This window comes from Catharus ustulatus, chromosome 5 (genome assembly GCF_009819885.2).
Source record: "Catharus ustulatus isolate bCatUst1 chromosome 5, bCatUst1.pri.v2, whole genome shotgun sequence".
Taxonomy (NCBI): Eukaryota; Metazoa; Chordata; class Aves; order Passeriformes; family Turdidae; genus Catharus; species Catharus ustulatus.
The window spans coordinates 3,390,047-3,407,382 of NC_046225.1; the positions used below are offsets into that span (position 1 = coordinate 3,390,047).

At 42.8% G+C, this 17,336-nt stretch overlaps 1 protein-coding gene across 2 annotated transcripts in view; it reads right to left on the reverse strand.

Annotated features, from left to right (window-relative positions):
* Positions 1-4,561: 4,561 nt before the first annotated feature.
* SEC24D (SEC24 homolog D, COPII coat complex component) overlaps positions 4,562-17,336 on the reverse strand; it is a 44,498-nt gene continuing 31,723 nt past the window's right edge. For both annotated transcript variants that reach the window (XM_033060726.2, XM_033060725.2), the window contains exons 11-23: positions 15,681-15,805; positions 13,130-13,321; positions 12,411-12,504; positions 11,011-11,127; positions 10,684-10,851; positions 10,128-10,224; positions 9,387-9,532; positions 8,827-8,965; positions 8,298-8,416; positions 7,453-7,632; positions 7,147-7,338; positions 6,604-6,693; positions 4,562-6,215 (exon numbers count right to left, since the gene is read on the reverse strand). In XM_033060726.2, the coding sequence (XP_032916617.1) occupies positions 6,075-6,215; positions 6,604-6,693; positions 7,147-7,338; positions 7,453-7,632; positions 8,298-8,416; positions 8,827-8,965; positions 9,387-9,532; positions 10,128-10,224; positions 10,684-10,851; positions 11,011-11,127; positions 12,411-12,504; positions 13,130-13,321; positions 15,681-15,805 (1,800 nt within the window). In that variant the 3' untranslated portion in view covers positions 4,562-6,074. The remainder of the gene's footprint in view (positions 6,216-6,603; positions 6,694-7,146; positions 7,339-7,452; positions 7,633-8,297; positions 8,417-8,826; positions 8,966-9,386; positions 9,533-10,127; positions 10,225-10,683; positions 10,852-11,010; positions 11,128-12,410; positions 12,505-13,129; positions 13,322-15,680; positions 15,806-17,336) is intronic.

The following is a 17,336-nucleotide window of genomic DNA, read 5'->3' on the forward strand; positions in this document are numbered from 1 at the left end:
TTCCAAGTGCCTGCACCTACTTAATTAGGTTTGGTTTTGTATTTATCTCTCAGCCTGTATGCAAATCTCCCGTGTGACAGGAGCACTTCATTCCCTGGCCAGCCCGATGCCCCTCACCCTGCACAGCTCCTGTCTCACTTAGAGGGCAGAGGCTGCCCCAGCTGTGCCCCAGCACACCAGGACACAAAGGTGTGCACTGCGAGCTGTAAATAACTCACAGAGCTGTAAATAATGGCTGTGTGACTGCTCACGGGGCACTGAGGAGCTCCTCCCTGCCCTCCTCCTTGTCTCTGTCTCGGAGCTCCTGCCAGCCCGGCAGTGCCAGAGCCCGGCACACCGGGGGCTCCCGTTCCTGCCCTGTGTCATTTCTGACCCGGCTGTGTCCCACGGCTGTGCCAGCAGGATCCAGAGCTACACCCCCAGTTCTTCCTTCTCTTTCATTTAACAAAACGCCACAAAGTTCTCTGTATCAACAGGTGAAACTGCAATTCTGCTACTCAGAAATCTCAGCTCTGCCACTTCACGTATTTAGAGTTTTACAGACAAACAGAAAAGCATCACTTTGCTGAGCACCTCTAAATATCTGTTTTACATATCTTTATAAAAGTCAGGAAACGCAGCAGCAAAATAAAATATTAATAAAAAATAATATTTTTGTTGGTTATTTTCCTTTTAACTGCAGTAAAAAGCCCACAAAGCTGTTCCTGAGGACACAAAATCATTTGTTCTCTTACCTGAAAGATGTGCAGTCACGAATCAGGTGCCTTCCTCCTTTTCCAAGTCCTCCTTGATACTTGGATTCTGTGACAGGTTTCCAGCTAATTTTAAATATAACTCCTTACCTGTGTTCACCTCTTTTTGCCAGCTCTTAGCTGGTCCCACTGTATATAACCTTAAATCCCAAAGGGGAAGATTTCACTCTGTGACTGTAATTTCTTTAGGGAACAATTTTATCTCCATTTTTGTACCTTGTTGTCATGTTCTAAGAACAACACCTAAATACCAATTATTTTGATACGTGAATGACCTGCTTTTCCAGCCTGTGATTCTCAGCCTTGCCAGGAGAGATGGTGGCTCACAACCACTGGCTCCAGCAGGGACCACTGCTTGCAAAACAGTGACATACTAAGGGCTGAGCAAGAATTTACACAACAAAGCTTAATTTAAAATCTCCCCTTCTCAAAATACAAATATTATATGGAAACAGTTGGTTTAAAGATTAACATCAGTTCTGGGAAAATAAAAAGATGTCTAGATATTTTCAAAAGGAGAATGTTATTTCTTAGGCTCTTTTAAATTGTAGCTTACACTGGCTGTTTGTTGGAGAGTTAGGGTTTAATTTGGCAATTAAAGCCTGAGACATTTTCTAGCTACCCAAAGTTCACATTTCATGAATTAGAAAAAAACTTAAAGGAAGAGCTGCTGGGAGGGCCTGATGGCTGCAAGTTACCACCAGCTTCAGCCCCCCTCAAACCCTCCCATACCAAATGGGAGATATTTATAACAATGCAACACTTTCATAAAAGCTTTTTCCCTACTGCAGAATGGTCATCATATAGATCACACAAAAACATCATAACCATTACAGATCAGCAAAATCCCAAGAAACTTTTGAAGTTTGTGCATTCTCACAATTGCTTCCTTTCCCAGTTGTTGCCCATCTATAATTAACAGCTATAAAAATAAAGTGTCTTTAGAAAATGGGGCACATACCCGGTGGTGCTGCCTCAGGCACAGCTCCAGTAGCAGAAGAGGCCGTGGGTGAGGAATGCTGCTGTGGGCACATCCAAAGGGACTCTGGGGGCATTACTGGTCCTTGGCACCTTCACCCTCGTGTCTAGCCAAAGCACTTTTAGCAGTTTTCCAGTCACGTTTCATTGGCAAACACAAATAGAACAACAAAACAAAACTACAAAGTCAGTGGATGTCAGGATCAGTCCGAGGCTCCTGCCTTCCCCTCACACACACTGCGGGTGTTCAGGGCTTGCTGATGATTCAGGCGACATCATGGAGTCAATTCACATTCAATGACTTCTTCGAGGGCAGTTTTACCACTGTTCGAGCTACAAACTCAATTACACGCGTTTTTTCTCCACACTTCATGAGGAAATTGCCGCTCTGAGCCGGGACTGTAACAGTGCCCGCAGCAGAGGCCGCGCTGATGGCGGCAGTGCTGAGGCAGGGCCGGACGGGCTCGCTTGGGATTTAATGGGCAGCAGGGATTTCACAGGATCCTGCCATTCCCCACATCCACAGCAGTGAGGCCTTCCAGGGAGGCGGCCTGGGAGCAGAGCTGCAGGGACGGCAGGTCCGCCTGTGGATCCCATTCCCGCACGGACACCGGGAGGCGCTTTCGGCCTCGAGGCTGAGGCGGCTCCGATCCGGCCTGAGGGGAACCCGGCCCGGCCCGAGGGTTCGGCTCTTCCCGTTCTGAGGGGAACCCGGCCCGGCCCGAGGGTTCGGCTCTTCCCTTTCTGAGGGCAATCCGGCCCGGCCCGAGGGTTCGGCTCTTCCCGTTCTGAGGGGAATCCGGCCCGGCCCGAGGGTTCGGCTCTTCCCGGTCTGAGGGGAACCCGGCCCGGCCCGAGGGTTCGGCTCTTCCCGGTCTGAGGGGGCTCTGATCCGGCCCGAGGGTTCGGCTCTTTCCAGCCACACCAGCTCCCACCGCCTCAGAATCCAAGCTTTCAGGAACCAGCACTGAAATATGGTGGTTGTTCAGAATATTCCTCCAAGTTTTAGGTGGAAAAAACGGGATTGTGAGGAGTGTCACAGATCCACCTCTACACCTATCGCCCTCAGCGACGCCCATCAGGCCTCAGAGTCATCCAGGCCCTCAAACAGCAGAATCAGAATTTTTATGTCTCTGAAATGAGTTTAAGTTAGATTAGAGCTGTCTGGATGGGCAACCTTAGCCAGCAAAGTGTGATGTCCGTGTTGTTAATGAGCAACTGACTGCATGTCCCATTTTACAGTAAAAACATCAGGTCATTGTCTTGGTCGCTGGGATTTGGACCATATAGAAATGGTAGAGATTAAAAGCTTTTAATTGCAGTAGTAGTTGTCAGTTAATTTCTCACTTGTAACACTTGCAGAGGAAAGGGAGGATAGGGCTCAGAATCACTGAGCTGATGATGAGTATTTCACTTAGCACAAGTAAATGAAGCCTTAATTTGAGCATGCTGTCCTGGAGGATAAAAAGCCGCATGAGTTTCTTCCCTTCCATTTTTTTATATGCACCATGCCTCCAGTCTGATTTGGGGTGCCTGTCTAGATCTTGTCTTGCCATTCTGGAGGAGGCTTAGAGTCCTTGGATTATCTCAGCCCCTGTGAATTCAGTGAGGGATCCAACTGCTGCTCTGACAAGGGGCTGTGGCTGTCTCAGCACTTGGCTTCAGAGGGAATTTGAGACCCTGCTCCCATGTAGATCAAGATCATTGTGTGTAAATCAGGGATCAGCTGGAGAATCCTGTGCACTCTGTGACAGTGCTGGTTACAAGAAGGGAGCTGGCTGCAGTGCTGGGTGTGCTGTGCAGGCTGGCAGTCAATGTCTCAGGGGACTGAGGTTCTTCCCCAGCTTTGTTGTGTGTTGATAGGTGCTGAATGCTTTGTTCAGAGGAGTGGTATTCAGGCTCCAAACCAATGAGCAGTTTTCAGATGATCATGGAAGTTAACTGGCATTAAGTCATGGAATTAATTTTAGAATATTCAGTTGTTTTTCTACGCCTTGCTATAGATTTTAATATCCAGAGAGCACTCTAAAAAAGGATACATGAACGTTTCAAATGTATTACATGGAAAACAACTCTTAAGTCCTGTGGCTTTATACAGATTCAGTCACTTTCAGATTCAATGTAAAGTAATCTGAAAGTGCCAGACAAATGAACCCACTCTTTCTGTGTACAGGCAAAAAGGTGTTTTCTCCTTGTAAAATGCTGCTTTAACAGAAATGGCAATTGTGTAACAGGCTCAAAACTCAACTTAACATGGAAGAGAGCTGCACTAATCCTTTTTATAACAGGGTCATTCTCATGAGCTGAGAAGTAGTGGGCAAGTTCTGTGAAACAGGAAGTATTTTTGAGTATAAATTACTGCAGCAATGAAAAAGGAGGGAAAAAACCTGCTTAATTACTATAAATTTGAGTTACATACTACAGTCCTGCAGTTTATGGCGAAGCCAAGCACTGCACTTGCAGTACATCTGTGGTATTTGTCACTGTCATGACTGCTGTCACCATGTGCTGCTTTCTGCAGCTAACACTGCCCAGGCAGGCCAGAGCTCTGCTGCAGCAGCTCTGCCAGTACAAACAGCTTTGGCTTACCTAAGCTTGGTTCTGAACAGCCCCTCTTTGGGACACTTTCCTTCACTTGGGTCCTGTCTTCTCACCATAGCCATGGGTGATGCCAACAGCAGAAACACACTGAAAATGCTGAGGCCATGAAAGCTGCCTGTCTTGAGAGCCACAGTAGGAGAAGGTGACCTACAGTGTACTCACTGCTGGATGCCATGGCCATTAAACCTTGGAGAACTTGGGATATATGAAAGAATAAACACACACACAGATTATATTTAATAATTGCTTATTTCTTTACACAAATGTTGCTGGTGTCATTTTACAAATGAAATGGCAACAAATACTTTTTACAGGGTAATGTCTACAGCTAAAAAGTGCTTGTCTTGGCAGCTGAATTCAGGCCGAGGACCCTTCTGTAATATAGCCACTTACTTCAAGAGCTCTTGGTCAATGACAAGAATAGGACTGTATAGATAAGCTGTCAAACCAAAAAATTATGCATTTTGACTGCTAATTGTGGATATTAAATAATTAATATAAGTAGCAACACTAACATGTTTAAAGGCACTTTTTTCTTTACTGAGGCTTAACCTTACTTTAGAGTGTTTTTTGCTTTCTTTCAAATACTATTTTTTAGTAACAGCTTTTCAAGTTTGGCAAAGTTCAAACCTCACATTCAGAGGCATTGGTCCTAAAGAGACAAAGAGATTGATGAAGTATCTGAGGTAAACAGCTGTTCCAAAGGCTCTGGCTTTCCAAATTCTGTCTTCAATATTGGTATTAGCAAAGGCTTATTTTTCAAAGCAGTGACCATTGATTAAATCAGTCACTGTAAAGTAACTGGTATTAAACAAGAGGCTTTATAGCACCACAAATAACCTTTGGTTAATGTGTCAACTGTCCCACAGAAATTTTAAGGACAGGTTTTTCTGAGTTGTGCTGGGAATGTTCCAGTTAGCAAATATACTAAAATAAAGCCTAACCTGTGCAATTTTGAAAATGTAATTAAATAGTTCGCTAAGCTAATTGCTGCCCCCAAGTGGACAGAATTGTACCATAATAGTGTGACACCACGTGCCAAAGGGGGCAAAAGGATTGTCTGATTCCTGTACTTCCTGTGATCCCTGTTGTGGTTGCACTTACTCAAGTCCAGTTACAAAACTGAGGCATTTCTGTCTCCTGGATAACCCTGGCTGTGGAAAGGTCCCTAGAGCTCTGCTTCTGTAGATAGCAATACCTGCCCCTTCCAGGAAAAAGGGATTTAGTTTACAGAGATTTGCTTCACAGGAAGGACGCTGAAATCCTTCAAACTGAACTACATGTTTGCTGCCAATCTGATTCAACTCCATGTCCTCACTTAGAAAAAGAAGTGTTTTGTCTTTTTTCCTCCTCTGTACAGATTCTCATCATCTTTCCCAGCTCTGGTACAACTTGTGACTAGCAAAAGGAATAATTGAGAGTTTTCTAAATTATTTTAAGAAATGTATACCATATATCTGCTCTTAAGCATTGGCACTCTGAAATCTGGCAATTCACGTAGAGAAAGATTCAGGACTCCCAGAAGATTAATACCTGAGTGCAAAACTTCCTATTCTACAGCTTAAGAAGTAAGCAAAATACTCAGGGAGAGGTGGGATCAAATGAAACTGTACAAAAAGAGCACAGAAAAGGGGCAGTAAAGCACAGCAGAAGGCCTGGGTCTGGTAGAGCTCTGGGCCAGCCTTCAGGCACCAAAAACTGTCCCTCCTGCACAAAGGAACTGAACATTTAACTTGAGTTGCCTTAACTGAGCAGCTGGCTGATCTCTTTGTGAATGCACACGAGGAAATCCACGTACGAGGCTCCTCCATAAATACTCTTGTCTTCTACTAGGAACTGCCGGAAAAGCATCTCTGGCTGCTCCCGCTGCTTCACTATCATCAGCTGCAAAGATAAGATACAGACAGAAAGTTTTAGGATGCAGACTAGCACAATTTTCCTATGTCTCTTAGTGGATGCTCTTGAGCTGGAGAAAACCCCCAAAACTAGTAAGTAAATCTCCACATTGCAGAAGTTGGAGAGACTAATGTGAATTGAAGAGTGCAGAATAAAATCGTTTCCCTTTTAAACTTGACTACCTTTGAAAATCAGTTTTGATTGTGAATTAAACAATTTGAGAGGCCTGTGCCTACAAATCATGCTGGAACTCACCCACATGCAGGAAGACTCCTGATACCTAAAAAACCTTTTACAGCCACTGCAAAGTTTTGGCAAAGCCTGGAGTGTTCCTTTGAGCAAGTATGAGTAATGAGTTGAGACAGAAAGCAGTTACCTTCATAGTGTGGGGCTTGTGGCTCTGGATTTGCTCCAGGATATGCTTTAGCTTCTTAGAAAATGGATTGTCCAGGTCAGGCAGGGATGTCTGTCAGGAGAAAAGCAGATTGTTATACTCCAGTCACACCTCTAACCAAGACTAGCTGCTCATAGCTAAGTTATAAGGTACTTTGGATTTCATACTAAACCAGCAAAATCCATCTCTTTCACTGCAAGGTCTCATCTCAAGGACTAATGTTTCAGTTTAAAATAATCACTATATGAAAATGCATCATGATGAAAACTTAACCACTGTGTTTTGTTGTAATTTTAGTAATACACAGTTAAAAGGACTTTCATATCTGCAATGAAGTTTAAGGAGATTTAAAAAGTTCTGAAAGCTTCTGTCCTCTTAGTGTTAAAGTGCTAACTATATGTAACTCCAAGCAATTCTGGTGTCTAAACACCTTCTGCTGGTCACCTGTTCTTGCTTCTTAAAAGATCTCATTTGTTTCTCTGATTAGCACCTGGTCTTGGTAAATCCTCCACTGCATCTACTCACGGTCTCTGTGCTGATGTGTGCGAAGGATGGCACGTTGAACAGCCCCTGGATGAGCTCAGGGGACACACTGGCTCCCAGCCACAGGAACATGCTCAGCCCGTTGGCCAGCAGGAAGGCCCCTCCCTCGGACAGGCGCTCCTCGGAGCAGCGGATGGCGGCTGGGACAGCATCACTCTTCAGATCCAGGCTGTGCTGTGGGGCAAAACACACAAGAGCTGTGGAACTGAAAGGCTTGGTACATCTTAGTGGTTCCTTTCCAGGTAAGAGGGGTTAGAAACTGAAGTGAAAAATGCACTGCTGACTCACAATTGGCAGCAGCAGGGGGTAGAAGAAGAGCTGTGTGTCAGCCACCCCCATGGCCATGACCAGCTGGCGGTGGAAAGCTCTCTCATCAGTTGGGATTTCGGGCCTGCCAGCCAGCACAGAGCTCTTCAACAGGCAGTTCATGTACACAGGCAGCACCTTCATCGTGTCTGGCAGGATCAGCTGAGAAAACAACACACTTCATAAGAATGCAACAGAAATTATTTGTTCTGTCAGCTGTAGTTGCTGTCTTGGCTGCTGTCATCTCCCTGTAATTCTGTTGATTTTTGGGGCACTCACTGGAGAATTAAGGAGAGAAATAGTAGTCCACAAAAAGTGGCTCTGGTTTTGTTTGACATATTTGGTCCACACCAACAATGAACAATTCACTGCCCAGGCTTGCGGTTACTGGCAGAACCTCTGGGATGGAAAAGCCTGAGTCCTTCTTTGAGTTGAATCACTAAGATGTGACTGAATAAATTAAATGGAAACAAATCAGTCACTCTGCTTAGTCAAAAATTAGAATACTACAACCATCTATAACAACATAACAATTAAAAATGAAAGCTTTGTGAGTTAGTGTGTAATTCCAGCAGGAAGAAAAGGGCTGGCTGAGCTCCTTTGTGGGAGTACAGGCACCGGTTTCCTCCAAGGCACTGCCTTTTGTTCCCAAACAACAGTTTCTGTGTGCTCTCAGTGCCACCACTCAATCCCACCTGTCATTAACTGTAATTGAAAGAAAAGGACAAGTCTGTCCTGAAATTTTTCTTTCTGGCACTGCTGATGTTGCAGGGTGGTTGTGCATTTGTGGCAAAGCCTGGGTGGGTAGGATTGGGTGTGGGTTTTACCTGGCTGACAGCTGCTGGGCTGGCACAGTTCTTCTTGTAGCAGGCCAGCATGTGAGCAGTCTGATTCATCAGGATGTCCCTGACTGTCTTCAAGGGCTGGCTGAGAATGGCTTTAAAAGCTACAAGCATAAAAGTGTGTGTTAAAAAAGACACTCTCTCAAAGTACCTTTGTCTGCTGCTAGTTTCTGATTTTACAGACCTCGGGGCTGAGGCTGCTTTTCAGTCTCTTCTACAGACATCCAGAAACCCCACCCAACCCCCAGCATTGTGGCAGGATGTCCATTGCCACTTACTGTGCCTGCCCAGTTCCATGAATTATCTATACATAACTATTACTTTTATGGCAGTTTGCCTAAAATAGGTAATTATTTGCCTTTTCAGTTTTGCAATACTTCAGGAATTGCTCAGGTGTGGAGCAGCAAGTTATAAAAAATTATTTCCCATTAGGTAATCACTTCAGCCCCTCTTCCTTCCCCTTCATCCATGCCAAAGTAAAAAAGGAAACAAAACTGATCTGTTGCAACTGTACCTGACTTAGCAAAGAAGTTGATAAGTGCATCAGTCTCACAAGTCCTGTAGATATCAGCTAACTGGGAGCTGCAGTTCAAACCTATGTTGTGTATGCGGATTCGCCTCTGCCCGCTCATCGATGTGTACAGGACAGCACACTGCAACAGAGACACAAAGTGTCACCACTGGAGCCACCCCCTCTGTGCACAAAAGGGAGGTGACACCTTCTGCAGACAGTGCAGCCTGGCAGTGCTGCTGGCAGCTGCAGCACCAGCACACCTGTGGTTCTTAGGGACATCTATCAGACACTACAGAATAACTTATTCATCTTAACATTTACAGTGAAATGGAAAAAAATGAATAGCTGATGAGGTCTCAGTAAGTGTTTAGAAAGGATTTGGGTTCCCCTGAATAGAAGCACAGAGGTAAGGGAGCACACTTTTTACTAGTGGTGGTATGGCACAAGTGTCTGTGCAAGTCATGCCTTGCTCTCCTCACTCCTACACCATCACTTCCCTGCTCTTGCTGCAGAAGGCCTTGCTCACCATTTTATGGTATATATGAATTAGGGTTTTTTACCTGAATTAAGGCTCCGGTGTCTTCATTCAGTTTGTCATCATGTTTGAACTCCACTGTCACTGCTTTGTCACAGTCAACCGCTGCCATCTCCACATCCGTGGTGTTGTTCATGTATATGGCTCCAAAGAAGTCCGTAGCCCTGAAGCCTGCAGCCAGATTAAAACAGAGCATTTCATTTAAAAATGGCAAATTAAATTGACATCACTTCCTGAAACAGGAGCCATTTTCCCTCAATGCTGTACAGCCTCAAGAGTCCCAACAACTGTCCTTGCTGATGACATTTGTGAGAGCCAGAGAAAGGGAAAAGCTGTGACTCGGACACCCAGAGCTTCTGCAGTGCTGCCTTGGCCTCTTTGGGTGTGTCCCTTTCTCCAATACCTGCATTTGAGCTAAGAATGAATGAAAGCTGCATAGACACAGGAATGTCACTGGAGTATGAAAATGAAGGCACAGGTCAGTGTCCAGCAGCAACACCTTTTTATACAACTCCTTGCAGTCCATGTGCACAGTGAGCAGAAGCCTTTCCCAGACTTTGAGGCAGCATAGACAGGAAATATGAGTGTGTATACACATATATACACACACACATATATAACAATATATACACACAAAGCCATGGCTTCTACCACTCTATTCAAGTAATTTTCAAGAGGTGCATAATGAAATTAAAACCAGCCCGATTTTACAAGTGATTTGCATGGCACTTCATTATTTAAAATTCATTCGCATGGGTCCTATTACCTGTACTTGTCCGAACCCTCATTGTTGCATCAAATCCCATCTTTTTTTGGATGTCCTTCCTGAGATCACTTAAGAACTGGGGGCTGTCAGTATTGATCTGCAAACACAAAGCAGAAGGTTCAGAGGTTCAACATCCAAGGGCAGCAGCACTGCAGTGACACAACTTCCCCTCCCTATGACCCCCACTGTCCCCCAACGTATCTGCTCACAGCTTTGAGTCCTTTAAAAAGGATTTCAAATGTGGACTTTTGCTATCAGAATCAGGTATATGCAAGTGTCCACCACTCATCATCAGGCCAGGACATCAACAGGACATTCCTGCACTTAACCTTCCAGCAAAATTTCAGGATGCCAATCAGCTTATTACTACTTCAAGATCCAAACTTGAGCCTGACCTGCCATTGTTAAACTTAAATTGTATCCCCTGGAATTGACAATCAGGTTTTCCAGACTTGCTCCTAAGTTAAATGTCCAAGCACACATTGAAATGAGATGAAAAACAACAGCAACACCCCAGCTGTTAATATCTGAAAGGCAAGAAACCCACATCACTTACCTGGAAATTGTTGTACTTGTACAGTGTTCCACCAGTATACATCGTGACAAGGCCCATGGAGGCTACATCCATGTACTGATTTGGGAAGAGGAACAAATTCACACAGCACCCATTGGCCACACAATCCTTGGCTAAGGCCTCATAATTGCCCTGTGGCTGGAAGAGGGTCTGCACAGGAATAAAAAATAAGTGTCATTATATTAGATATTGATCACAAATCAAAGGGCCACATGAAGACAAGAGGATGAAGTGGAAGATTGAAGTGAGGTATCATCAAAAACATGCTTCCCCTGCCCATAGATACTCTGAGCTCAGAGCAGAAAATACCTTTTCCTTATCTGTATTGAGCAGTTTTTTGTCATCTCTGTTTTTCAGCTTCCCCGGTGCTTCCGCAGTGGGCAGAGAAGAGTGGAAGATGAACAATTTCCCAGCACGTTCTGCAGCCTGTTCAAAGACACCACATGGGCACAGTGACTGCTGCAGGCTCCACAAGCCCAAACTCACACTCTGGGGGCTCAGGGAGCACTGGGCACGTTCTGCCAGCTCCTCAGAGGACAAGAATTCATCCCCAGGCTCAGCACCCGATGGAATGAGCCCCCAAACAAACTCTCCTGGCAGGAAGCAGCGGTCCAGCACACGGGTTTGCTGCCTGAGGCATTGTGACAGCACTTGCTCCTGAGGCAAAAGGAGGAATGGAGGAATTCCTCTCTTGGAATTATGGCATTATGCAACAGCCCTCAAAATACAAATACTTCAATTGGATCCAATTAAAAGGAAATGCACTTGAACACAAAAATTCAGTTCAGGCACACTGCTGTTCCATGCTTTTTGTAAATGGGTGACAATTCCATCTCTGTGGCAGACTCCACATTGGAATTTACACTGCCAAGATGCAGACACAAATCAGAAATCACAATGCTCACAAAACATTCCACCTTTCAAAATAAACTCTGGTACTCTGGGAAAACCAGGATCTCTCTGCTCTGGCAGAAACACAACTGAAGGCAGCACCTGCCTTAAAATGGCTGAAATTTCACCCCTGGTATTTCAAGAACAATTATTTTTAATGACCAATGCCAATTTCTTCAGTTCCTTTGAAGAAGCCTTCTGCTAGAGAACAAAAAACTTCCCAAACACCTGTTTGTCCTGATATACATCAGGAATTAGTGATTTTGGTTTGACAAAATTTCTAAAATATATGTATTTTTAACATAATCCATTTATTCTTTTCAAAGAACTGTTTTTCTTGAGCAGAGGTATTTGCAGATGAATAATTCAGAGTGAAAATCCTTACAAATTATAATTTAAAACTACTGAGCTAAATAAAAAGTTTAGTTATTATATTATACTGGCTTTTCTCCCTTCACATATGCTATCTGTGCAAACACAAGAGTATTGATTTGTTTTGCTGTGGTAACTAAACATTTCTTTATTTCTCTTAAACACTGACAAGAAGCTGACTCCTGCTCCTCATCTTCTCCTAAGCATCCCTCCTACATGGAATAGACCCTGGGGACTGATTTCCCTCAATAAAAACATCTGGGAACAGATCTTATGCTTGTCAGTTTTTATTCTGACTCCAGCGGTTGGAAGGTACTGTTAGAGTAACGAACATTAGGGCTGGAAACAATCAAAGACCTATTTCCCCTAATTTCCCATTGTGATGGGACTGGCTTTTAGCAAACCTGATTTCAAGCTGCTTCTCTGACAGAGAGAAATGTTCTAACCTTTAGTGCCTCCATGCCAGCCTGGATAACGGGAGCGAAGATGGTCTCACTCTCATTAGTGTCTGCAAACAACTCCGGAATCTGGTCCAACAAGCTGTGAAAGAGAAAGGATCAGTCTCTCAACTGGTCAGTATAGGGTAATCCCCAAACACCTGGCAACATACCAAGGCTTCACACAGGAAAATGTTTATCATGAAAATTTATAGTGCAAAAAATAATACAAATTTTCCTTGCTCAATTTCTGAGGATCCCAGTCAGAATAAAAGAAAATACGCATTTTTTAATTCTATGAGATGGATTGTTTCAAAGCTTGTAACCTAAAGGAACATGCAATGAATAAAAAATAGCTAACCATTAAGTAGTTCTGGTGTGCTGTAAGGACTTCAGAGTCCTAAGATCACATCCAAGTGCACATCATGTGCATTGCAAGAGGGAAAACACAACGTGGCTCAGAGCCTCACCCTCGTCCCAGGTCTGAGGCAGCACAGCTCAAAGGTGGTTTACAGCTGGCCTACACAAACTTCCCAGGCTGGCACTGGAAGGCTGTGACTGCTGCTTTTTCTTTTCCTCAGAGGAGGAAACACAGAGCTTGAAGCATCTGCTGGTTTCTCAAATATTTCAATAGACACCTGTATGCCCCAAAACCCAACTGACTAAAAGGCACAATGCACATCATAAGCATTCACATCTCACTCTCATGAAGTATAATTGTACTTTACTTGTTAACAACTGATCGGGATTCCTCAAAGTCAACAAGGAAACCATCCAGCAAAGGAACAAAGACTTCTGCCACATCTGTGACCACCATCATCTGAGGCTGAGCTAAACTGCTTTTTACATTGAAGAAGTGAAGGACCTTGTTATAAGCGACAAAACCAACTCGAATTGCTGAGGATTCTTCTTGCTCTTCTCTGTAAGAAAAACAAAACCCAACTGGTTATAATTCTGAAATCCTGACCTTGCAATGAAAGCATTCCTTTGACGTGCAAGGCTGCTCTCTGATCATTATCTGTACTGGGAACAACAAAGTAAACAACAACCAAGCAGATGTAATGGCCTCAGTCTTTGCCTTAGGTCAAATTCAAACACCTCGATAAAATCAATTGTTCTATTGTTTAGTAAGGAAAAAAGTTACAAAGTTACATCAACCCTATCAATGGTGCATCCCATTCAAACAGTCAAAAATCCCCAAAATAAAGAATAAGCAATGCTGACATCATAACATGGCAAAGAGAGAACAGCACAATTAGTTACGGAGTTTGATGAGGACAAAGTTCCATTCAATTTTTATACATACAGCACTTTGCTACTTCAAAGAGAAGCATCCACAGTCCCAAAAAGGTGTTACAGAGCAGGTGTTTGGGACCTTTATTACAGATATTGCTCTTACCAGTGTCAGTCTGCACTGCCCCACTTCAGCCAAGTTCTTTCATTGTTTTAAAAACTACCTTTAAGCAGCCAATTGTCTCTGTAGTTTACACACTGCCTGGTTATTTTTGAAGACTCACAAGGAGAAACCTGACCTATATGCACAGAAATGCATTCAAATACTTCTTGGCTTTTATTTTTAATTATGTACCTAAAAATCATAATTGCACAACTCATTACTCTGATTTTCTGAACTCTTAAGCACATTTCTCCGTATTTCTCAAAATACAGTCAAGGGAGGGGGTTTTGTTTGGAACAGAGGTTTGAAAACATCTGCTCGAAAATTTCAGCAATTCTTTTTCTGCACAGGTTTCTTTGGTACCCCAAGTCCTTCCTCTCAAAGATACAGGCTCAGGGTGAATTCCCTGCAGAGGGCTTTTCCCTATTTTGGGAACAGCAGAATATTTCTGCACGTGTCTTCATCCAGCAACAGAAAATGAACACACAGTGACTTCTGTGTCTAAGCAATATAGTAAAATTTTCACCATGGATTTTGGTGGAATGCATTATGTTTGTCTTCTTTTAAATTAGTATTGTTTAAAACAACAGACAAATCTGAGGAAACTGAAGGGCCTATCTTTATTTAATTGCTTTTTTTGGTAGACATGAAAACTTTGGTCCAAATTATTTCACAACAGACCTCACAGTGTGCTGGTGAGAAGGATGAGTATGTCTCTTGTCATACAGATACACCTGCTTTCATTCCTCCTCTGCTTGCCCTGTTCAAGCTTCCAAACTGCCAAATGTTTTTCCTTACTCCACTCATGCCTCTTACTTTCTTCACAGTCATGACCAATCCTGATGGAAAACTTAGATCTGTTCAGGATAATATCAAACACTTGTGTCTCCAGTGTAATCTTCAGTGAAAAACTACTAAAGAGATGGCCTTACATGGGCATCTGATAAACTAAACCCCCACCCTGGACTGGAATTTCTTTCCGGCACAGGGATCCCAGAAGGCCATAAGTAAAAAGATTTTTAACATATCCCAGATTATCCCAAGGATGTCATCTCTCACCCTTCCTCACACTGCTCTCTCCACTTCTCAAGTTTGTTCTCTCTCTGCAAGCATTGTTGTTTAAAGAGCATTTTGGTTTTGGATGTTCTTTTTTAAATATATATTTACATGTAGACAAAAAGCTCTTGTCTACTTCATTTTTCAGTCTTCCACTGCTCTCATTTCCCTACATGCCTGTGTTATTTAAACTCTGGTGAAAATCACATTAATATATTAAAACCTACACTAAAATAATACACTATCAATAATATTTACCATAGTAGCAGTATCGCTACTGCTGTGTGTTTCATAAAATGGTTCTTGCCTACAAGATCAGTTCTCTCAGATACAAACCAGGACAGACAAGTCTCACAGTTCAGCAAGAAGCTTTAGAAGTTTTGCTAATTAACATTAAGAGCTAAAGACACAAGCCACCAGCACCATGGCTTTAGAGAGACTGGCTACTCCTGAGTGTTCTGCTGTGAGTATTTCCCTGTTTAATTCAATGAGAAAAGCAGAGAACACAACTGCAGCAAGTGAAGTGGCAGCTACAAGCTGTGACTGAGCCAACAGCACCACTAGAGTTCACTGCAAGAAAGGAAAAGAATGCAAGCTCCACGTGCAGTAGCATGGCAGATTCTTTCTGTTCATACAGTAAGCCCAGACATCCAAGTGTAAGAATTACCAGCAGTGCTAAAAATTAACATTTGGTCACTATCACTAAAAAAAACTCCTGTACTGGAAATTCTGACATTTCTCATAGCTTGGTTTTGCCTTTCAAAATGTAAATCTGCATGAGAAGTGCAGTGTAGTGAGTTCAGCCAAGCACATTCATGTCTCTTTACCTTGGTAGTTTATCTAGCAGAGTCTTCAGTTCATCACATATGAGTTTCACTAGGCCACTCTTTATGTTTCTGTACGATACATCAATCATGAAGATAAAAGCCGGTGGATTAGGAGGCTTCTTGTCCTACACAGAAAAAAACCCCAACAAAACAACAAAACAATCATTGACAGGGAAAATTGGACAGTGTCCTCTTATGAGGAAAAAAATTATTGGTGGTAGCATAAGGCAATGCAAATACAGTGTTCAGTTGTTTGAAAAATGCTGTGAATTGTAAAGAGTAACCATTGCAGAGAGCTGGCACCTATCGGGTAAAGTCCAGCCCTGGAATAGGACATTAGCACTGCAAAACAGCATCCTAATGGAATAAAGTATCTTAAGGATAATAGTTCATTAGGTAAGATGAAGTACAAACTTTTCTGCTGGAACTCAAGTGTTTAAACAAATTTGCATTTTGGGATTTTTCTGTATCCTTGCTTTCTTTTGGGAGTTCCTCTTATCCACAGTGTAAGTGGCACACAAATCGTGCATACACTGCTAACACATTTTTCTGTAAGAAAAATTAAGAGGAAGGTTTGTTTAAAAAATAAGTAATGCCAAGAGATGTACCTAGAAAGTTAATACAAAATGAACAGAGCAAGAGTAAACATCACACTCCCTAAAATGAGTTTTCTTAATTCCCATTACATTTGGTGTCAAATTCAGGACAGCTTCTTCATTACAGTTTCACTTCTTTCATATTGAGTTCTGATCTCTTAAACAAATTATACTTGTTAAACTAAACCCTAGAAAAATTCCAGTTAAGAAAAATTCATCTAACCCTTGAATTATGACTTATCCTTAGTCTCTGGAAAACTTTAAACTAAACTGAACATTATACCCTTGATCTTACTCATTTGACTCATGCAAATCCGGATTAATTCCACTGAACCAAAACCAGGCAGTATTTTACAAAGCTGTTCTGTTTACTGTACTTGGATGCTTGTTTCAGAAACTGCACCAAAAACTGCTCCTAAACTCTTGTATCAGATCAGCATTTAGAAAGAATCTCTGCCTAAGTTCTGACAAATAAATGGCAGAAACGAGGACTTCTGCTCTCACCACATCCGCTTAGCAGGAGCGCAATAATGCAAAGCAGCTGGGATTTGTTAACATTCTTTGTAGCTCTTCATCCTTGTCATTTGATAAGCACAAAAGGAAATGACTTCTCAGTTCTGGTCTTGAACTGGATTTGTAAAAGAAGCAAACCTCTGCAAGTTGGAGCTAAATGAAAAGTGAATTACAAAATAATGCCACGTTTAATGACTTAGCATATCCAGTGCAGAGTGTTATTTTGTAAGAGATTTCTTTTTTGTAAAATTGCTGTAAGTCTGAGGGTGCATCTCTGTAACAAGCAGGCAGACCAGACTGGATGACTTGCCAAGGAAACTCCCTAATTTAAGTTAAATGGTGGAAGTTGAGGCTTCAGAATTTGATGGAGCATCACTGGATGTACACTGAGTGTCCCATACTCTATTTCTGAACATCTCACCACAATTCTCTCCTGCTCTGGGGTTTAACCCAGGCTCCAATCAAATCTTACAGATTATCTCAGAGACCTCACTGGATTTTGGAGCACTGCTCTAGTGAGCAAACAGAACTGAACCTTTCAATTTTC